The sequence below is a fragment of the Gadus morhua genome, chromosome 21, assembly GCF_902167405.1.
Source record: "Gadus morhua chromosome 21, gadMor3.0, whole genome shotgun sequence".
In the NCBI taxonomy this organism is placed as follows: Eukaryota; Metazoa; Chordata; class Actinopteri; order Gadiformes; family Gadidae; genus Gadus; species Gadus morhua.
In genome coordinates this window covers 19,849,356-19,868,418 of record NC_044068.1, presented here as the reverse complement: position 1 = coordinate 19,868,418, position 19,063 = coordinate 19,849,356, and the positions used below count along the sequence as shown (strand labels likewise).

Genomic DNA, 19,063 nt, shown 5'->3' with positions numbered 1-19,063 from the left:
TTTGGCTCATTTTGAATCGCTCCTGCCTGCTTCACAATGGTTGTCTGTGTGCATACACCAACCTGTCAACCCAGCAACCCTAAACGTTCGTTTTCAAAAATGTGCAAATAACCGAGTGGTTAGTGGCATTCGTGAAGTTTTAAAAAAAAATATCGGCGCAATATATGGTTTCTGTCGTGTTTTATTGCACATTTATCGCCAGTTGATTTCAGTTGGAAGACTCATTACTGCTCGCTGATATTACTCCGCCGAACCGGAAAGGTGGGCTATTTACGTTGGTTAGAAGTCTTGTACCGTGACTTGAGCACCTCGGATTAGGGAAAATTACTGAAAATGGAATATGAAAGGTGGCTTCTTGATTTTGACGGCAGAGGATATCGGTTTGAACCTGAATACACCCAAGAGGAGCTACGGGAGATGGAGGCTAGGGCTACGGAGGCGCCTGAAGCTCCGGCTGAAGCGGTCCCCAGGATCACGGGAAATTGGTGGTGTGCCTGTGGGAAGTGCAGGCAGATGCCGACGGAGCATGAAAGTACGTGCTGCACGGAGTGGGACCTTGTCGTCACAGCTGGTATGGCCAACCTCAATGTCTCGGTCGACGAGACTGTGTCGACCTGCATCTCTCTAAATGAAGTGCGCCATCTCCTGAACAAAACCGTGCTGGAGACTTTCTTCTGGGTCCCTAAAATGAACTGGAAGAAACGCCCCACACCCGAAGGACCGAATGGCCAACTGTCAGATAGGTAAGCTATATTGATGTAATGTATTTCATATTCAGATGCCAATTTGTATAATTCGCATGTAGCTCGACTATAATGTTTTTGAAAACTGTGCCACCGTCTCATTACTAGTTACTGACCCAGTCTTTGCTCTATCCATGTTTTGTTACCCTCAGGCAATACCGACTTGTGGCTTATCGAGTCATTCTGGAGTGGGCCCTCAAAGGATAACCACTGGGACGAGGAAATCGCCTTGGATTACCCAGTTGCGTGGTGTGGGCTGTTAGGGATGCATTCCCATCCCCCACTGGACAGTATGCTGGGTTTAAACCCAGTGAGATAGAGGAATTATTCTGAATTCATTCTTTTTTATTCTTATTCCAATGTATATCTTACCCTTCTGTTCCTACCTTATGTTCCTACCTAACTGCATTGCGTTTACTTTTTAATTTCTTCTCAATAAAAAACTTTTGTTCAAAAATCTTTGCAGTTTTATTTAGAAAGTGCACACTAGTGTCTGTAGGCCTAAACATGTTTTCCTAATGGGTAAAGGTAGACATAAGCCGACTGTATTTACAAACATATTTACAACACTACCACTTGAACACCCTACACTTCACACTTTATTACACCTCATTACTTTATTATTATTGATGCTGCTACTTATTTATTTTTATACTTATTTTATATTTTTTACTTGCAGCTATGTGTATGTTGAGGAACCAAGCCTAATAATTTTGCTCTTGTGTAGCCTACTGTACAATAAGGTGTAATAAAAGTGATTCTGATTCTGACATAAACAAATTTACCATCTGGATCCTTGGTTTTTCAAGCATCAGTGTGGCGAGGGAATCTGGATTGATGTTTCCAGATTACATCTTCCTTGGGGGGTCTCTCCTTAGTGGCAATGTTTGCAGGCCGCTGGACATGTGGTATGTCTTCCGGTGTTCTTTCCTCCCTTCTCTCCAACACGAGTTTCACAAGGTGTTGCGTGAAGTACTGACCTGTAGGCTCATAGATCTTCTTGGCTACCCATTCCTTGCTCTGTTTTGGGAACACCATACTGTATCTTGGAAGTCCTACACAGAGAACATTATTTCTTAGCCAAGTTGTTACAAACACATTTAGGGGCTTACTTATGAAATCTCAATACCTTCAGAAGTCTCTGTCTGCTGTCGGCCGACATTGTAATTGTTGTCCAGGATGGCTAGTTGTGTTCGGGCTACCATGGTGTCGTACCGAAAATGCAGTCGTTTAGGCAGATATTTTAGCATAACGTTGTGGTACACCTCCAAAGATCCTGTAAATTAAAGTGTTTCATTAGACATTGAGAGAGTGACTACATAGGTTGAAAAGTTGCATAGATCCGTTTCATAATGCTATATACCTGTATGTTTGAAGCGAGTCATCTGCTCAAGGTCTTTCAGAAGTCTTTTATCTTCAACAATATTCCGTAAAGACTTGAACACTTGAGACTCTGGCTGGAGCCATCGCTTTGTCCTTTGCTGATCTGGGTTTAGAGCAGGGTGAGGGCATGCCCACTTTCTTCCATCTTGCTCCCATGTGTGCTCCCCACAGATGTGGTGGAGGACTGAGGTCCACCGTCACTTCAGTTCCTACAGAATATATTACATTTCAAGACTATTTGATAATCTTCTGACTGGATTTCAGTGCAATCTTTATAAATTCTTTATACATTGGGGTTATTACCTCAGCACTCTCGCCACAAGATGAGCATGAGAACCAAAAGTGATTGAGGATCGCCCGAATCCAGCCCTGCAGGACCCGATTTTCCTTTTTGTTGGCGAGTGCTACCAGTTTTTTCTTTATGCCTGTGTAATAGTAATGAAACACATTACCACAAATGTGGGTGAACCAAATGTGAAGGTTCTCCTTCACAGTACAAGATATGTGGTCTTGATACATGGAAGGTCTATCAGGTTATGATTTGATGAGTCATTGAGTCACTCACAATTTACATTGTTTTGATACAACTATTTACCGTTTGATTCATGCCAAGGATCAAATTCATGGTGAACATTCTGGAATTCCTCCCTCATTATTTTCCGAACTGATGTGGCCCGGTCTGTAGTGATGAGGTCTATATCTACTCCTTCATTGAAAATTAGATGGTTGAGGCCCCTCCTACAGCCTTGGGACTCCATGGCAACTGAACTGCTAGCTTCCGTTACCTATTGACGAAAGAGAATAGAAATGAATGAATGAGCAATAGCAAAAAAACAAATACAATACACCCACTGAATAATGCTTTATCTATACTCTGTCACCTAGAGTATAGTTTCAGACAAGCAGCATTTTAGTTTTACCTGTAGTAGTTCAAAGTGAATGATCTCATTACTGGATAGAAGCTGAAACGAATAGGTGGAATACTTGCAGCTGTAGCCTGTAGAATGTAATAGTGTAACAACATGTGAGTCTTCCTTACTATCCAGAGAAAAACATTTCCAACAGTCTTACAATCCATACCTCCATGTTATTGTATTAAAGAAAAAAAACACACTCACCTGGTGAGTCAGACCTGGCATTTCCACACAGCTCTATGGATAAAACAATTATAATCTAGGATATAAATTCTCCCCGTCAACTATAAAAAGGATGGCTTTATGTTTATTGCAATACAAATACACCATTTTAAAAATGTATAACCTTGCCTACACTTTATGAACATTTACTTCGGACATGGCTCCACGCATTCGCCGGCTTCTTTGAAAACAAATGCACATGGCTCGTGTAGCAGGGTTAATGCTTCCCACTTGCCATTGCCAGCGAGATCCTTGCGCTGGCTGTGGTAGTGGGAGCCTTGGTTGGAGTGCTAGAGCTCCCCCTAGCGGAATGCGGGGGTTGTATTGTACGTTGCTGCCTCCTCTCCTCAGTCTACGTATACCCCGGCTGGGAGAGGCTGCCATTGTGAGGGTTCTCAAAGAGCATTTCCCATGTTAATATTCCACCAGAATAAACGGCTGGCTGCCAATGGTTCCATCGTGGTCTCAATCACAACGCAACGAGAGAGTACGCAACCGCTACAAATGGTGCCGTGACCCGTTCTTCTCTGCCTGTCTGCTGCGTCATTGAGGATCGCCATTCAACACGTGGCACGTGAGCACCGACGACGTGGCCGTGCAGTGAGTCGCCCGTGCTGCTTCTAGTAGACAGGTTCAGTAATAAAAATAAAGAGGAATAGTTCGAACCAAGGGATATGGTTACTGCCGACCATCTTGTAAAGATATATGTGTTTTAATTTTTTTGTGTTTTATTTTATTTTTATTTCTCCTCGTGCACATAATGCAAATTGTTTTCTTTTTTTGCTTTTGAGTTGAACGTGACATTTGAACAGTGACGTGTCATTAGTTGTGTATGTGTTTTTATTTCTTTACTATTGTCACTGCATAACGTACATTTTGGGTTTTGGGAAATTGTGACTCATTAAAGATGGATGAGCTGAACTTATCTGCTTTAGGCAGGGGTCAGACATTTATGTTTAGCCCATCACTCCAGAAAGGAGGTTTTCGGGGGAGCATAAAGACAGACAGACCCCATAAAGTCGGGCAACGAGAGAGTACGCAACCGCTACACTCGCGTAGAAGTGCATGGGGAAGGGTCGTCAACGAGTTGTTACGACAGTGTTGTAAAATATCTACTATGAAGCTGTAGGGGGCGCTGTGTAGAGAAATGTGCGTGCCAAAACCAAGAAAACAGCGAAGAAATTCCCGAAGTTGCATAGTGGGCCTTTAAAAGTCTAAAAAATGTCTTAAATTTCATTTTCCTAAATTAAGGCCTTAAAAAGTCTTAAATTGCGTTACCCAAGTCTTAATTTTTTAAAGATGGTCTTAAAATTCCTACTAGGATATGTTTTCGTAGTCAACCGGACTGTAACACAAGGGGAAAATGGGGGGCGTTTTGCGTATCGGGGTTTTGCGTAACGTCAGAGAACGTCTCATTTATTGGAGTATGCGCGAACAATACTTTGGGTTTTCGCGCCGGCAATCTCAACAAACATAATCAGTCGAGAGGAGACGCCAAATCATGGGGAAGCAAGCAGGGCTCTCAAGTCTCACGCATTCGGCGTGAGACACACGCAATTCGACCCATGCACACGCTCACATGCCACACTTCGTATTTCTCACGCAGAGAAATTACCAGGATAGCGCCCACCAACTTGCGCCACTATTTAACAGTGGAACAGGTAGGAATCAAATGGGTTCCCCATACGAAGGGTGACCAGACGTCCTCTTTTTCCCAGACATGCCCTCTTTTTGAGACAGAATTTCAAAATCGTCCGGGATTTTATTAAAGCCTCATACATGTTCACATTGAATTTGCGCTGCGTTCCTCTGGGTCGGTCACAAACTACTTAAGCCTCGCCTCCCCACCTCAGTTCTGTTTGCTATGCATTGCTGGAAGTGAGTAGGGGGAGTGGTTAAGTAGAGCCTTCAGATTGGACGGTTTGACTTTAGAGTTACCGTCATGTTTTGTATTTTTTTTTTTTTGCCATTATTGTTTTATAGGGACAAACATTAACTAATTTCTCCTACAGGGGATTGATAAAGTTATATCTATTGAACAGAAAGAAACACTTGGTCATACTTTACACACTTTACCACAGCATTGGCCTACTGAATGCCACAGATATATTTTAAGCATTGGACTGAATGCCACATAAATATATAATTATGTTTTTGCACGTTTGCAACGTTTAAAAGTTCAAGGAAAAGTATAGCCTCTACTGGTGTTGCTTAGGCCAATATCCTTTTGAGGCAATGTTGTTTCCGAATATTAGTGTTAAGGGCCAATAATGCTTACTATCATACATTAGTCACCATGTCTGTGGACGGGTTAGGGTTAGGGTTAGGGTTCGGGCTGGCTCCATACATTACGAAGGAGTTAGTAAAAGAGGTCAACGAGGCAAGTGGTGGATTCATCGAAATGGTTGAGGAAATTTGAATGCTGAGAAACTACAGCAATTTGAAAAGAGTTTGTTTGTTTATATTTTATATTGTGTGTTGAAGTTTGATATTTAAACCAAAAATACAGCTACACTTTCACACCATCACTTTGTGTATTGTTTTTTTAATCTTTTATTATCATTTCTGGGTACATGGTCTTAAGAGACATCAGGCCTCTAGGCTTGAGTTAGGTCCTCAGTTTGGCTCTTTGATTGGTGAGTGCACACTTATCCTTTGGTACATTCATTAATGTATTGACATGAATGTTTCATATGTTCCAAAAAAACATGAATAACATATACACTGGTGTTTTACGACCGCTTAATGGGTGCGATGTAGGTCTTAATTTTCATTGAAGTGGTCTTATAAAAGTAAAAAAAAAGTCTTAAATTTGGGTTGATCAAACCTGGGGAAACCCTGTACTGACTGGGATGTGTTTTAGGCTGCTGCTGTGAGAGGACTGTACTGTGGACTTAGAGGAATATGCTTCAGTGGTTACTGGCTACATCAGCACATGCATAGACAACATTGTCCACACCAAGTGCTGCAAAACATACCCTAACCAAAAACCCTGGATTAACTGTGATGTACGGTCCATGCTGCGTGCCCGCTCCACTGCATTTGCCTCTGGTGATGCTGAAGGCTACATAAAGGCCAGATATGACCTACGTAGATCCATCAGAGAAGCCAAGAGACAGTATAGAGTGAAGCTGGAGGGATACTACAACACCGCGGATCCAAGGCGCATGTGGCAGGGCCTGCAACACATCACAGACTACCAGCAGCGGAGCAGGGGGGTCACAACCAGCCAAAGCACACTGCCAGATGAGCTGAATGAGTTCTACGCTTGCTTCGACGACCTCAACACCAACAGAGGGATTCTACCAACAGAGGCAGCAAAGAGCTCTTCACTCACGGTAACATCAGCTGAGGTGTGCAGGGTGCTGAGGAGAACGAACCCCCGGAAAGCAGCAGGCCCTGACAACATCCCGGGCCAGGCAGTGAGGGTCTGTTCAGCAGAGCTGGCTGAGGTGCTAACAGATATTTACAATCTGTCCCTCTCCCTCACAATCTTCTGTGCCCATCTGCTTCAAGGCCACCACCATTGTGCCCCTCCCTAAGAAAAACACCATAACCTGCCTAAATGACTACCGTCCCATCGCACTCACTTCAATTGAGATGAAGTGTTTTGAGAGGATAATCATGTCCCACATTAAAAAGACCATCCCGGACACCCTGGACCCCCTACAGTTTGCGTACCGTCGGAACCGGTCCACTGACGACGCAATAAACACCGCCATCCATGCAGCTCTCACACATCTGGAGAACAAGGACACATATGTTTGAATGCTGTTTATCGACTACAGCTCAGCATTCAACACGGTCCTCCCAACCAGACTGGCTGAGAAGCTCCTCATCCTCGGACTGACACCTTCCCTCTGCAGCTGGGTTCTGGATTTCCTCACAGACAGACCCCATAAAGTCAGAGTTGCCACCCGGACATCAGGCACAAGGACGGTGAGCACAGGGACCCCCCAGGGCTGTGTGCTGAGTCCGCTGCTGTACACCCTCTTCTCCTACGACTGTGCCTCCACCCAGTGCAACACCACCATCATCAAGTATGCGGATGACATAACAGTCATCGGACTGATCACTGGTGGGGGGAGACAGACTACAGGGAGGAGGTGGCTCAGCTGGTGTCCTGGTGCCACACAAATAATCTCTCCTTAAACACAGAGAAGACTAAGGAGTTGATTATCAATCCAAGGAAGAGGAGAGACAAGCACAGTCCTTTGCACATCGGCGAGACTCAGGTAGAGAGGGTGAAAACCTTTAAATTTCCTCGGCACCTACATCAGCGAGGACCACTCCTGGTCTCACAACACCCAGCACATTGCCAAGAAGTCTCAGCAGTGGCTGTATTTCTTAAGAAAGCTGAGGAAATTTGGACTGTCAGTGTACAGTGGAGTACAGTGGAGAGCCTCCTGAGCAACTCCGTCACAGTGTGGTTTTGGAAACTGCACGGTATATGAAAGGAAGGCTCTCCAATGTGTGATTAAAACTGCACAATACATCTGTGGAGCAGCCTTCCCATCACTTCAAGACATTTGCAACACCCGGGTTACAAAGAGGGCACACAACATCACCAAGGACACTACACACCCCCAGCACACACTGTTCACACTGCTACCATCTGGCAGACGCTACAGGAGCATGAAAGCCAGAACAACCAGACTTAAAAACAGTTTTTATCCACAGGCCATCAGGCTGCTGAATGACTCCCAAACACTGATGCACTCTGTATTTGCACTATATTCAATACTGTGAACTGTATTTATTTTCAACTGTTAGATTCATTTGTTCACATGTACTTATCTACTAATAATATTCAATATCCAATGTAAATATTCAAACTTCTATATTTCAATGTCTTTCAGGGCCTATGTATGCGAACATTGCACATGCTAAACAGCACCTTATATTTAACCTTTTTGTTTAACTAAATTCTGCTCTTTGCACAGGTTTTTTTTGTAGTTTAGTTTATTTATCTACTTTATTTTAAGCATATTTTGTGTGAAGGGAACTTGCAAATTAAGAATTTCATTGCCCAGTCCAAACTATGTTTCCATTGTGTATATGACAATAGACGATCTTGTATCATATATCTTGCATCAAAGAAGTGTCGGGCTACTTCTAGCCTTGTAAGTGGTTTAAAATAGCGATTTAGTTTTTACCATGAGACATGCCCCTATCTTTCCAAGTTTATAGCGTTTTGATAGAATCGGCTCAAAACAGCCAACTTAAGAATGCGTCTATATACGCTTTTTTGCTCCCAAACAAACCAACTCGTTGTCATACCAAACATATCACATCCATTTTACACCGGATTTCTCCTTTAAGAGGGCCTCTCCGCATATAATAAATAAATAAATATACATATATGAATATATATAGAGTTTAATGCATGGGTTAACATTTCGTTCTGAGCATCACAAAATCAATCAGACAATCGTGCTCTGGGAAACGATTCAATAGATTAATCTTCGTGAGCATGAGCACAAAAACGTCTTTGAGGAGGTCTGCGGTAAAAAACGGGGAAATCAGAGTATACCTAATACACTACATTTACCCTTTAATGCATTTGTTTTTTTGACACATACATAACTAGAGGTTGCACTGTACTATCTGCGCACACCCCTTCTGCAGTCGAAGAAAAGGAAAGACCATGGTTTGAATTTTTGTGAGCATGAGCACGATCCATGAAAGAAGGGGCACCGCACTATGATGCAAAAATGTATCTATCGAGTATTCATAATACAAAGCATTGACCCTTTGTTGAATTTGTGGTTCTGACATATCCATTACTAGGGTGCACTGTACTATCTGCGCACACCCCTTCTGAAGCTCTCCCCTTCTCTCTCTCTCTTTCTCTCGCTCTCTCTCTTTCTCTCGCTCTCTTGTTTCGTATTGTAGAGCAAGAAAATTGTCAGATAAACGGTCCAATTAAAAATGCATTGGTTTACATATCGTTCTGTGGAGTGACATATATATAACTAGAGGGTCCACTGTACTGTCTGTGCACACCCCTTTTGAAGCCTCTCTCTCTCTCTCTCTCTCTCTCTCTCTCTCTCTCTCTCTCTCTCTCTCTCTCTCTCTCTCTCTCTCTCTCTCTCTCTCTCTCTCTCTCTCTCTCTCTCTCTCTCTCTCTCTCTCTCTCTCTCTCTCTCTCTCTCTCTCTCTCTCTCTCTCTCTCTCTCTCTCTCTCTCTCTCTCTCTCTCTCTCCACACATATATACTGGGTTGGTGTGAACATATCCCAAGTAAGATTTTCTCTTTTCATTTGAAGACAGGTCTGTGAGGAACAGGAGTGGGTGAGCGAGAAACGCTGGAGGGGGTGAAGGGGGTGTGTATGAGTGTGAGGTCACACCCCTTGCCTAAAAAGGTAAAGCCAAATGCCAGTGGTCCCAGGCAGCTCTAAGAATAACCCAGGGACATATTGCTTGACTCAGAAATAGGCTGTTGTCAATGAAAGGTGGCTACCCTTCTCCACCCTATGTTCGGTATACAAGTGTATGTTCCTGATTGCTTGATGCAAGTTCCAATGGTTCTGTTTTATTATTTTTAAGTTAAATGGAATTCCTGTAGACAAATGGAAGGGGAATGAAGAGATGTACTTTAGGAGACTGATGTGACTATTTTTACCCCCCTCCCCAACCCCCTTCATTCCACCCTCCTATCTCGCACTCCTCTGTTCCACATTCTAATCCCATCACACTCTGCTCCACCTCAACACATCCAACCACGCCAGGCCCCCGGAGCCCATACTCTCCTCCAACTTAAACTAGCTACCTCTTCGCACTCCACTGGGAGACTTCTTCATCCATACAGGAATATTACTTGAAGAGCGTCAAGAAGATGGATAAACTGGTGTGAGATTGTTGGCCAGTGGAAGCTATATTTTACTTCTCTCTCTCAAGAAGTCAGCACCACACATGGATGGGATGTTGCGTCTCACTTGACTGCAGGATTTACTTTGTGGAACAAAGAGTGTACACACTCCTTGTGCACAATCTGCTGTAGCAGCTCATTTGTTTGGTGATGTCATCTGACTCCAGAATTTATAGGTGGATTCTAACTGTGTAAAACCAAAAACAATGACTGAGGCAGTTGAAGGTAACGTATGATCAATAAGTTCCTTTCACTCACCTCTACAATAATAAATCACCACAGTGCTGCTCAGGTTTTGGTGGACGAGCCAATGTAAAACTTAAAAATATTCCAAGATATGCCAATCTGGTATCTCCATTACTCTTTACACTGTGTTTATACAGTGTTTGCTTCGAACGGCACAATGCACAGTTGTGAAGAAATATTTGTCCAGGCAAATTGTGAATTGTTATCCGCTTAACTATTGTTATAGTTTGGTGAGATGGAAACATAATGACATATTAATGATCTTTCTCCATTAAAAATATCTAACAGGATTTACATAAAGAATATCAAATCCATAGGACGTGCAAATATATATTTTTGAATAGTTTGAGTTCGTGGAGGTAACATTTCTTATGCTATTTAAAACTGGGTGAGGTCCTCACTTAGAGGTTTCAGCTATCAAGCTACAACACTGAGATCTGAGAACACTGGGTTTGGGAACCACTGTTTTCGATTCAATTCATTCTGTTTCTAGCAATTCTTGATTATGATCCCCTAGTTCAGCTTGCTATCAAATGGCTCACTACAATTCTGGTTCCCATGCTATTGTTCTTCAGTCAGGTTATTATCCTCTTTGGGCTGTTATTTTATTGTACAACAACGACGGCCTCATGTTGTAAATAATGGGGCTTTAAAGTCTTCTGCCTTGGTCTTTGACAGCTTTATAATGACTATATAGGTCTGACGCTCTAAATCAAATGTATTAAGAGAGTGTGAGCACAGACGTACAAGGATACATTCATGTCAACAGAAGCACCCTGTGTTAACACACAGAGGGATGAGTAAAAGTCACAGGTGATAGAAGATGGATGCACTGTATTATCTCTTCAAAATATTTTTTTTATTTTTATATGAAATGACAAAATACTGGTATTTTTAACAATATAAATAATAGTTAAAGTTATCAAATAATAGGATAGGTCTGTACCTGATTTGTCAGAACCACTATTGTGCCAGAAATGAGATTTCAGATTTTTGCTTTCAATTTCAGGTTTTATGGTTTGTGCAACGGGTTTGTGCAAACAGCCGGTTAAGATTACTTAGAGGACACTGGTCACTAGTTCATATCCTTAAACACCATGATGAACCAGGAAGTGGAGACAAAATTAATAGGGACTGACACTGAGATTTGGGGAATAGTGGGGTTATATAATATAGTCCCCAAGAGTGGGGTTATAGACAAAGTCCATCTATAAAAGTGGGGTTATGTAATGTAGTCCCCTGTCCCTCCAGTAAGTGTAGGGTTGTAGATAAAGTCGATATACAGTAAAAATGTCTGGTTATACAATATAGTCACTAAGAGTGGATATAGTCACTTGTAGATAAAGTCAATCTATAAGAGGGGTTATATAATATAGTCCATATATAAGAGTACAGTTATATAATATAGTCCCTAAGAATAGGTTATATATATAAGAGTAGGTTTATATAATATAATAAAGACACAATATAAGAGTGGGGCTTATTATAGATAAATTATATAACTGATATATATATATATATATATATATATATATATATATATATATATATATATATATTATTATATAACCCCATCTTGATAACCTCATCTTGATATGGACTATATAATATAATCCCACTGTTGCATAGAGACTATTTTATCTAACATATATATATATATATATATATATATATATATATATATATATATATATATATATATATATATATATATATATATATATATATATATATATGTATGTTGTATAAAATGTAATAAATCTTTGTTGTGTGATTTAATGTTTTGTACTCAGGAACACATGCAACCGCACAAGCTAAGGTCATTTAATGAACACAAACTACTCAACAAAACAGTTCATATTATTACTCTTATCATAATTCATGTTTTTTGAATTACCGGAGCTCGCTCTAGTCAAATTCTTTTTTATGTGATTGCTAACGCTGATTTGTTGTATCAAGCAGAAAACAAAGTGAGGATTGCAGTGAGTGCTCAGATAGTGTAGACGTGCTGCTAAGCCATCTGACTCAGCTGCAACAGGATCCCCTGGTGGGGGCCGTGTTGAGGGGAGACGACAGGTGGAGCCCCTAGCTCCGTCTTGCTGTGACACAGCCCCTGTTGGCCCCTAGGTGGACTAGAGAGATCCAACCTCTCACTTAAAAAAAGCTGATCCTATTCTACAAAAGTACATAAAAGTACACAAAACAGTGCATAACAAAGCACACAATGCCTTCCAAGTGAAGTTTTATTCTATTATAATATCAATATTTGTTTAAAAAAATCGAGTCAGACAAACAATATGGTTTATGATGGCAGGGTTTTCATATTGGATAGACTCACTGTACTGCCACTCACTGTACTGGGGGCACCCTCATGTGTAATATAAATAAGGTAGCCTGGTATTTTTGTCATGTTAAAGGACTACACTGGTCATTTCACCTTCATCGCCTTCTATTTGTGTGCAAGTTAATATATCCTGTTCGGCTTAAGTTGCTGTCTTCCTGCTGGAAGACACTTTCAATTGAGTGTGCCACTGCCTTTATGTGGGACACCACCACTTCTACACCATTCGTTTTTTCCAGTATTTTGAACATTGAGCCCCCTTTCTGGTTTGTCTAGGATGAAATAGAGTGGTTGAATCAAGTATCGTAGCGAAATACAGTTTCTATCGTGTTTTATTGCACATTTGGTGCATTTTGTAAATCCCATTGATTTCTGTTGGAAGACTCATTGCTCGTTGGCCGTTTGGTTGTAGTCTTTTCGCTTGGTACTAGCCCTAATGTTGAGACGGAGAACCGAGCGAAAAGACTACAATCAAACGTAAACAGCCCCCCTTTCAATTTCCGGCCAACAAACAATGCTTCTAGGAGGTATTCTAGTCCGCTGATCGAGCCAGAGAGCCAACGTTATGGATTGTACATATTTATAATTCAAAATTCTTCCTAACCTTTATACTTAATTCTTTTTTCAAAATGTATCTTGTTTTGAAGAATAATCACCGCGCTAATCGTTTCAATGGGAATCGCGACGGTCTATACTTTCAACATAAAGTGTACATATTTATAATTCAAAATTCTTCCTAGCCTTTATACCTTTATGCCTTTATACTTAATTCTTTTTTCAAAATGTATCTTGTTTTGAAGAATAATCACCGCGCTAATCGTTTCAATGGGAATCGCGACGGTCTATACTTTCAACATAAAGTGTACATATTTGTAATTTTAAATTCGTCCCAGCCTTTATACCACAGATACTATAGGCAAGGGCGTCAGTTTGTTTTTAGAAGTGGTGGGGACAATAACCATAAGCTTGAGTGTGGTCTGAAAAGTGCTGGGTACCCTTATATAAGCTATTCATCCATTCAACGCTGCATTACAATATGCTCTACAGTGCATTGTCAGATGTTGAAATTATTCGAATATTCGAATACTGGTTCGGAAAATTAGTATTTGAAGCTTAAATCAGTATTCAGAGCTTTTTTCCACGTAGGTGACTTTACCAGAGCGAGGGAGGCAAACTATAAGAGTCAGCGACACCAAGCAGAGAAGCGAGAGAGGTGGAGGAAGAATAGATATCTTGTTTCCCTTTACTTTATAACACAACATTAGCGGGATCTCTGGAGGAAAAGTAATACTTAAAACCTTAGCTTAGTTGTTTGTTTACGTTCGCTGTACAGCGCCGCGCCAAGCTGTGACTGGCTTGCTGCAGAGCGTGAGCGTCTTGGGAATACCCGGTCAATATAATGGATATAATATGGACACATAAGACAATCAATATTCGGTATTTGATATGGATTTATTGTACAAATTCCCTGAAAAGATGCACGTTCCAGGATGAATTGAAAAGCTCCCGTAAGGGCTGAGATTACAGAGAACAGCTGATTTGGAACGGAGCAAAGGCTGTTCGCTTTCACGGGGAAAAACTAAGGAACTTCAACCTACTAAGGCCTACTAATTAACGTTCAAAAGCTATTAAATCTTCAGCAAAATATGCAGATACTGTCAAAATCGCTTCCAGGGAGTATATAAGGATTATTAATGTTGTTTTTGATGGTGTTTTTTTCTGGAACGAGTATTCGAATATTCGCTCGGAAAAACCAACGAGTATTCGAAGCCTGAAAAATAGCATTCGGGCCAGCCCTATGAAGATCCTATTCAGGGGCGGGCCGTACTATTAGGCAAACCAGGCATTTGCCTGGAGCCCCGGGCCCCATAGAAGGTTTTTGGGGCCCCCAAATTTTTTATTTATTTTTTATTTTATTTTTTTTACCTTTATTTTTCCCGATAAAACATTAAGAACAGTTTCTTATTTACAATATTGATCTGGTCAAGAGGGCCCCAATGCATATATTTTGTCCCCATATTTATTATTTTTATAAAAATCTCTTCACAATAGTAGCATCGGGATGTCTAATTATTACTCATGTTTTGACGATCTTTCCGTGTGCCCCCCCCTTCAGTCTGCACTACATGGACTATTCCATGTTACGCGCATCACGCTCATCATGCGTATGCGGAAATTATGTCAAATTCAAAACAGTAAGCGGTAAGAGAGAGAGAGAGAGAAATCGAGTGAGACATAAATCGAGTGAAACATGAAGCGATCGTACGAAAGCGGGTCACATAAAAAGAAAGACCAAAGGCAGGACTTTCTTTCAAAGCTGCCAAAGCTATCCAGCTGTTTTACAGCCACCGCAGTGGCAGCGGGTCCGTCGGCGGATCAAGAGCAGCCGTCAACGTCGTTTGCTGTCATGTTACTGCTCCTTTCATTCCAAGTGGCTCTGGCTCAGCCAGCAGCGATGCTAATGACGTGTGTCAACAAACTGACGGAGATGATGCACAACTGTGAGTGAATATTTCTCACTCTCCTTCTTCCACTTTGGTTATTGAAATTTATGACAATAACGATAACAATGACTGCGAGACACATATTCCTGTGGATGACCCAGCACTCTGGCCCAAGCTGCTGTGTCTTGGGCAGGTGCACACATATTCTTGTGGATGACCCAGCACTCTGGCCCAAGGGCCGCAGATTCACAAAAGCATACTATTACATAGTAATGAAAAATGGTGAGAGGGTGAACAGGTCTTGGTTAGTCTACAGTGAAAGTGCAGACCGTGTTTTTTGCTTTTGTTGTTGCCTTTCTGGAAAACAAAAACAACTGAGTGAGGAAGGATTTAAAGACTAGAATAACCTTGCAATGCATCTAATCAACCATGAAAGGTCTGAAGAGCACAGGAAATATAGTGATAGCTGGACGCAGCTATCAGTGGGTTTCCAGTAGGGCTGCTCGATTATGGGAAAAACCATAATCACGATTATTTTGGTCAATATTGAAATCACGATTATTCAAACGATTATCTTTGAGTTTGAAAACGTGTTGTATTTATTCACCATGTCTCTCCCAAAAAAAACGTTGCAACTGGGAACTTAAAAAAATACACAAAATGGTCAAAAAGAAAATGTTCCAATCTAAAATGATATACAGATATGTGTCCAGCTGTTCTGCCCTTTCTATAAATCATTAAAAAAAAATAATAATAATAATAATAATAATTAACAAAGAATCGGATAACTCGATTATGTTAATTTCCTGATCGTTTGACGCTAAAATCGTAATCGCGATCAAAATTCAATTAATCGCCCAGCCCTAGTTTCCAGTAGTGGTTTCCAGTAGCTCACAGCAGATAGCTGCTGTGAGCTACTGGAAACCCTCAGGTAAATGAGGACTTATGGTTAACAGTCAGTGTAATGTGTCAACATAACTAATCTTATTGTTTTGTATGTTATTCTCAATTTGTAAATAGATAATTAACATTTGCATGAAAGAAGGATAGTGACTTTTGTTCATCCCTTGTATGGAGTATCTCATTATGCGATATAAGGTACTGAGACCGGTAGATGCAGGGGCCCCCAAATGACTGTTCGCCTGGAGCCCCCAAAGGGCTAAGTTCGCCACTGATCCTATTCGAACAATAAAAGTTGAAAACCACAGTTTGTGTTTTGGCTTGTTTTGCAAAACAGCGTTGGAAACACCAGGGTATTGGCTCGGGATATGTAGGCCTAATACTAATACACACAGGACAAAGAACAGTGTAGGCAATTTAACACTTATCTTGACATCAACAGAGTTTACCAGACAAACAATGCCAGACTGTAAAGGGGGTACGAAATGAAACGAGGTACTGAGCATCAGCCTTTTGAAGACGAGCAAGGGCTGCTGGTAGCATATGTTATGCTGCATTAAAAAAAGAAGAAATACAAGCACCGAGAGGAGAATTGCATCTGCCAAATCCTGACCACCAGTAAACACTTGCGAAGGACCAATGTAGACTTCACTCGTTACAACATCATAAGAAAATTGTCCGCAAATAAAATCCCCTTCAGTTTAGGATAATCACACAGGTTATGCGAGAACATATTTATGTCAGGATAGGCCTACCAGGCTCCAAGTCGTCACATATCTCAATCAGACAAAACCAACTATAACCACATTGGCATAGCAATCGCACCGTGTGTAGCTGCTACTAGCTGCAATCTATATATAGGCCTACAATGCATACTAACTGGAGCACCAACCAGAATCAGATCACAATCGCTTGGGACCGTTGGTAACCTTTGGCCAGGTCATCACGATTCACGAGCAAACAGAACCTGCAGTAAAGTTTACGTAAACAAATTTCTTACCTTATGTGGCCCTCCACATGCAGGCTAGATGACGTATCCATATCGCTATTCCAGTGTCACAATCATGCTTTTTATAGGAAGCAAAAGGACCGGCTATTTTCTGAATAAAAATGACAATTTTGGCTGTCTGTCTTGAAACTTCTCCAGTGCGTTCACACCAAACGCAACGGGACGACAAGATCCCATACAAAGTGAACGTATAGACGCGTATCGGGCGAATATTTTTGATTTGTCGCGCCACACTTTCGCCGTGCACAGGCAAGCGCGTTCACGAGGATTTGTGGCGCTAAAATGTTCAACTTTGACACGAATTTCGCGTGATGACAGCCAATCAGCGTTCAACAGCGTGGCCACTGAGTGACATGTGTAACGTAACAGCCAATCAGCGTTCAACCGTCAAACTCAGCGCAGTGCAGTCCGGGGTGTACTGCTGCATGGAGGAGAAAGTGATTGTTGCCGTTTGCGACTCTCGGAGCTCTATATATAATAGTATATAATATAATATAATTGTATACATAATATCACGAGCAAAAGCTCTGTGTGCCTCCGGATGGCCGTAGCGCAGGGATCTCATAGGGATTGGGCTTCTCGGGAGTCGGGGTTTGTTTACCGGCGTTGCCATGGTTTCCGGTCTTGTGTGTTCCAAACGTTTATTAGGTAGGCCTATCTAATAAATGATGTCTTCGGGCGCGCCTATCGCATGATTTTAGACTCGACGATTTCGGTTGAGTATGTGGGGATTTTAATTTTTATTTTATTTTTACACATTTTTAAAACTGGTGGGGACAAAATTCGTATTTCAAATAGTGGGGGGGACATGTCCCCCCCGTCCCCCCCGTAATCGACGCCTATGACTATAGGGTCTATAGCATATAACCGCGTTTTCTGATACAGTTTAATGTAACAGTAAGCTGACAACACCGCAACTGCAAATGAACCACACGGTGATAACCATGGCAACCGGTCAAACAAATTTTCTTTTTGCGATCATTCTGCGTGCGCCGTGTTGATAAACAAATAATCCCCCCATTGAACTTTACTTTAGCATCTATTTTTAACTGCATTAGCACTTGTATTTCTATTGTATTGTACATTCTCCTGTGTTCTCCACTGCTGCTGGCCTGTTGTAACAAATTATTTCCCCCCGGGGGATTAATACAGTTGTTATCTATTTACCTATCTATCAAAAATATGCATGTGTACAGGCGCGTGCCGTCCATATGGGCAGGTGGGGCGGCGAACTCCCTGCATAAGCATGCTCCCAAAAAAATAGTTCCTCAGTAAATCATTGCTCCAACTTTATTTTTAATAATGTGATTTTCACATTAACTATCTATTGTTTCTGTGGGCTTTCCGACTATTTTTGGTCTGTTGATATCAAATTGATGGTGGCGATTCTAGTTGAGTTCTGTTTAACGTGTCATGCAATGTGGGGCGGAGAAGCTCAACGACCGCGTCCTTCCGTATGTTTCTCGCATAACCCTTCAGGCTGCAATAAGAATTGCAATCCGCGCTATAAGACGCCCATATGGTCGTAAAGTAGTCTGCCCCATGGTCATATTCTAGGACTATTGTTGTCGAATTACTCCGCCTGTATCTTTCAGCATTGAAGCCTATTTATTTATTTATTTCAGCAGGTATTAAAATTGTACCTGATTTCATACCTGATTTAAACAGCTGTTATTGAGAAATACCTGATTTCAAAAGTGTTGTTATTGAGAGATGTGCACACATCGTCGGGCCAAGTTCCAAATCGATGGTCTGCTTGATTGATGATGACTTGTATTTCTACTTTTCATGTATTTGCAATGCACTCGCTAAGCCTGTTGTTAAATTGTTGTTGGATTGTTAAAATAAAATATGGAAGAAATAATTTGCCTATAATAATGTCGAATTTGTCCTTTGACATGTTTGACTTTGCAGAGTTGGTGTTTCCATTGCACATAGGCTATTCTAATTAGCCCGACTCGACATCATATGACGACTGTTGTGGATGGCAC

The 19,063-nt window shown here is 41.4% G+C and overlaps 1 protein-coding gene and 1 long non-coding RNA gene across 2 annotated transcripts in view; one reads left to right on the top strand and one right to left on the bottom strand.

Annotated features, from left to right (window-relative positions):
• Window positions 1-1,189: 1,189 nt before the first annotated feature.
• On the bottom strand, window positions 1,190-2,901 carry LOC115534565 (uncharacterized). Its single transcript, XR_003974337.1, has 5 exons — window positions 2,722-2,901; window positions 2,430-2,551; window positions 2,107-2,335; window positions 1,873-2,019; window positions 1,190-1,798 (listed from the first exon to the last, which is right to left on the bottom strand). It is a non-coding gene; the product is annotated as an uncharacterized LOC115534565 (long non-coding RNA).
• Window positions 2,902-9,932: 7,031 nt separating this feature from the next.
• Window positions 9,933-19,063, top strand: part of LOC115534495 (dentin sialophosphoprotein) — a 44,399-nt gene continuing 35,268 nt past the window's right edge. The window contains exon 1 of the mRNA XM_030345505.1: window positions 9,933-10,357. Coding sequence (XP_030201365.1) covers window positions 10,339-10,357 — 19 coding nt within the window. The 5' untranslated portion in view covers window positions 9,933-10,338. The remainder of the gene's footprint in view (window positions 10,358-19,063) is intronic.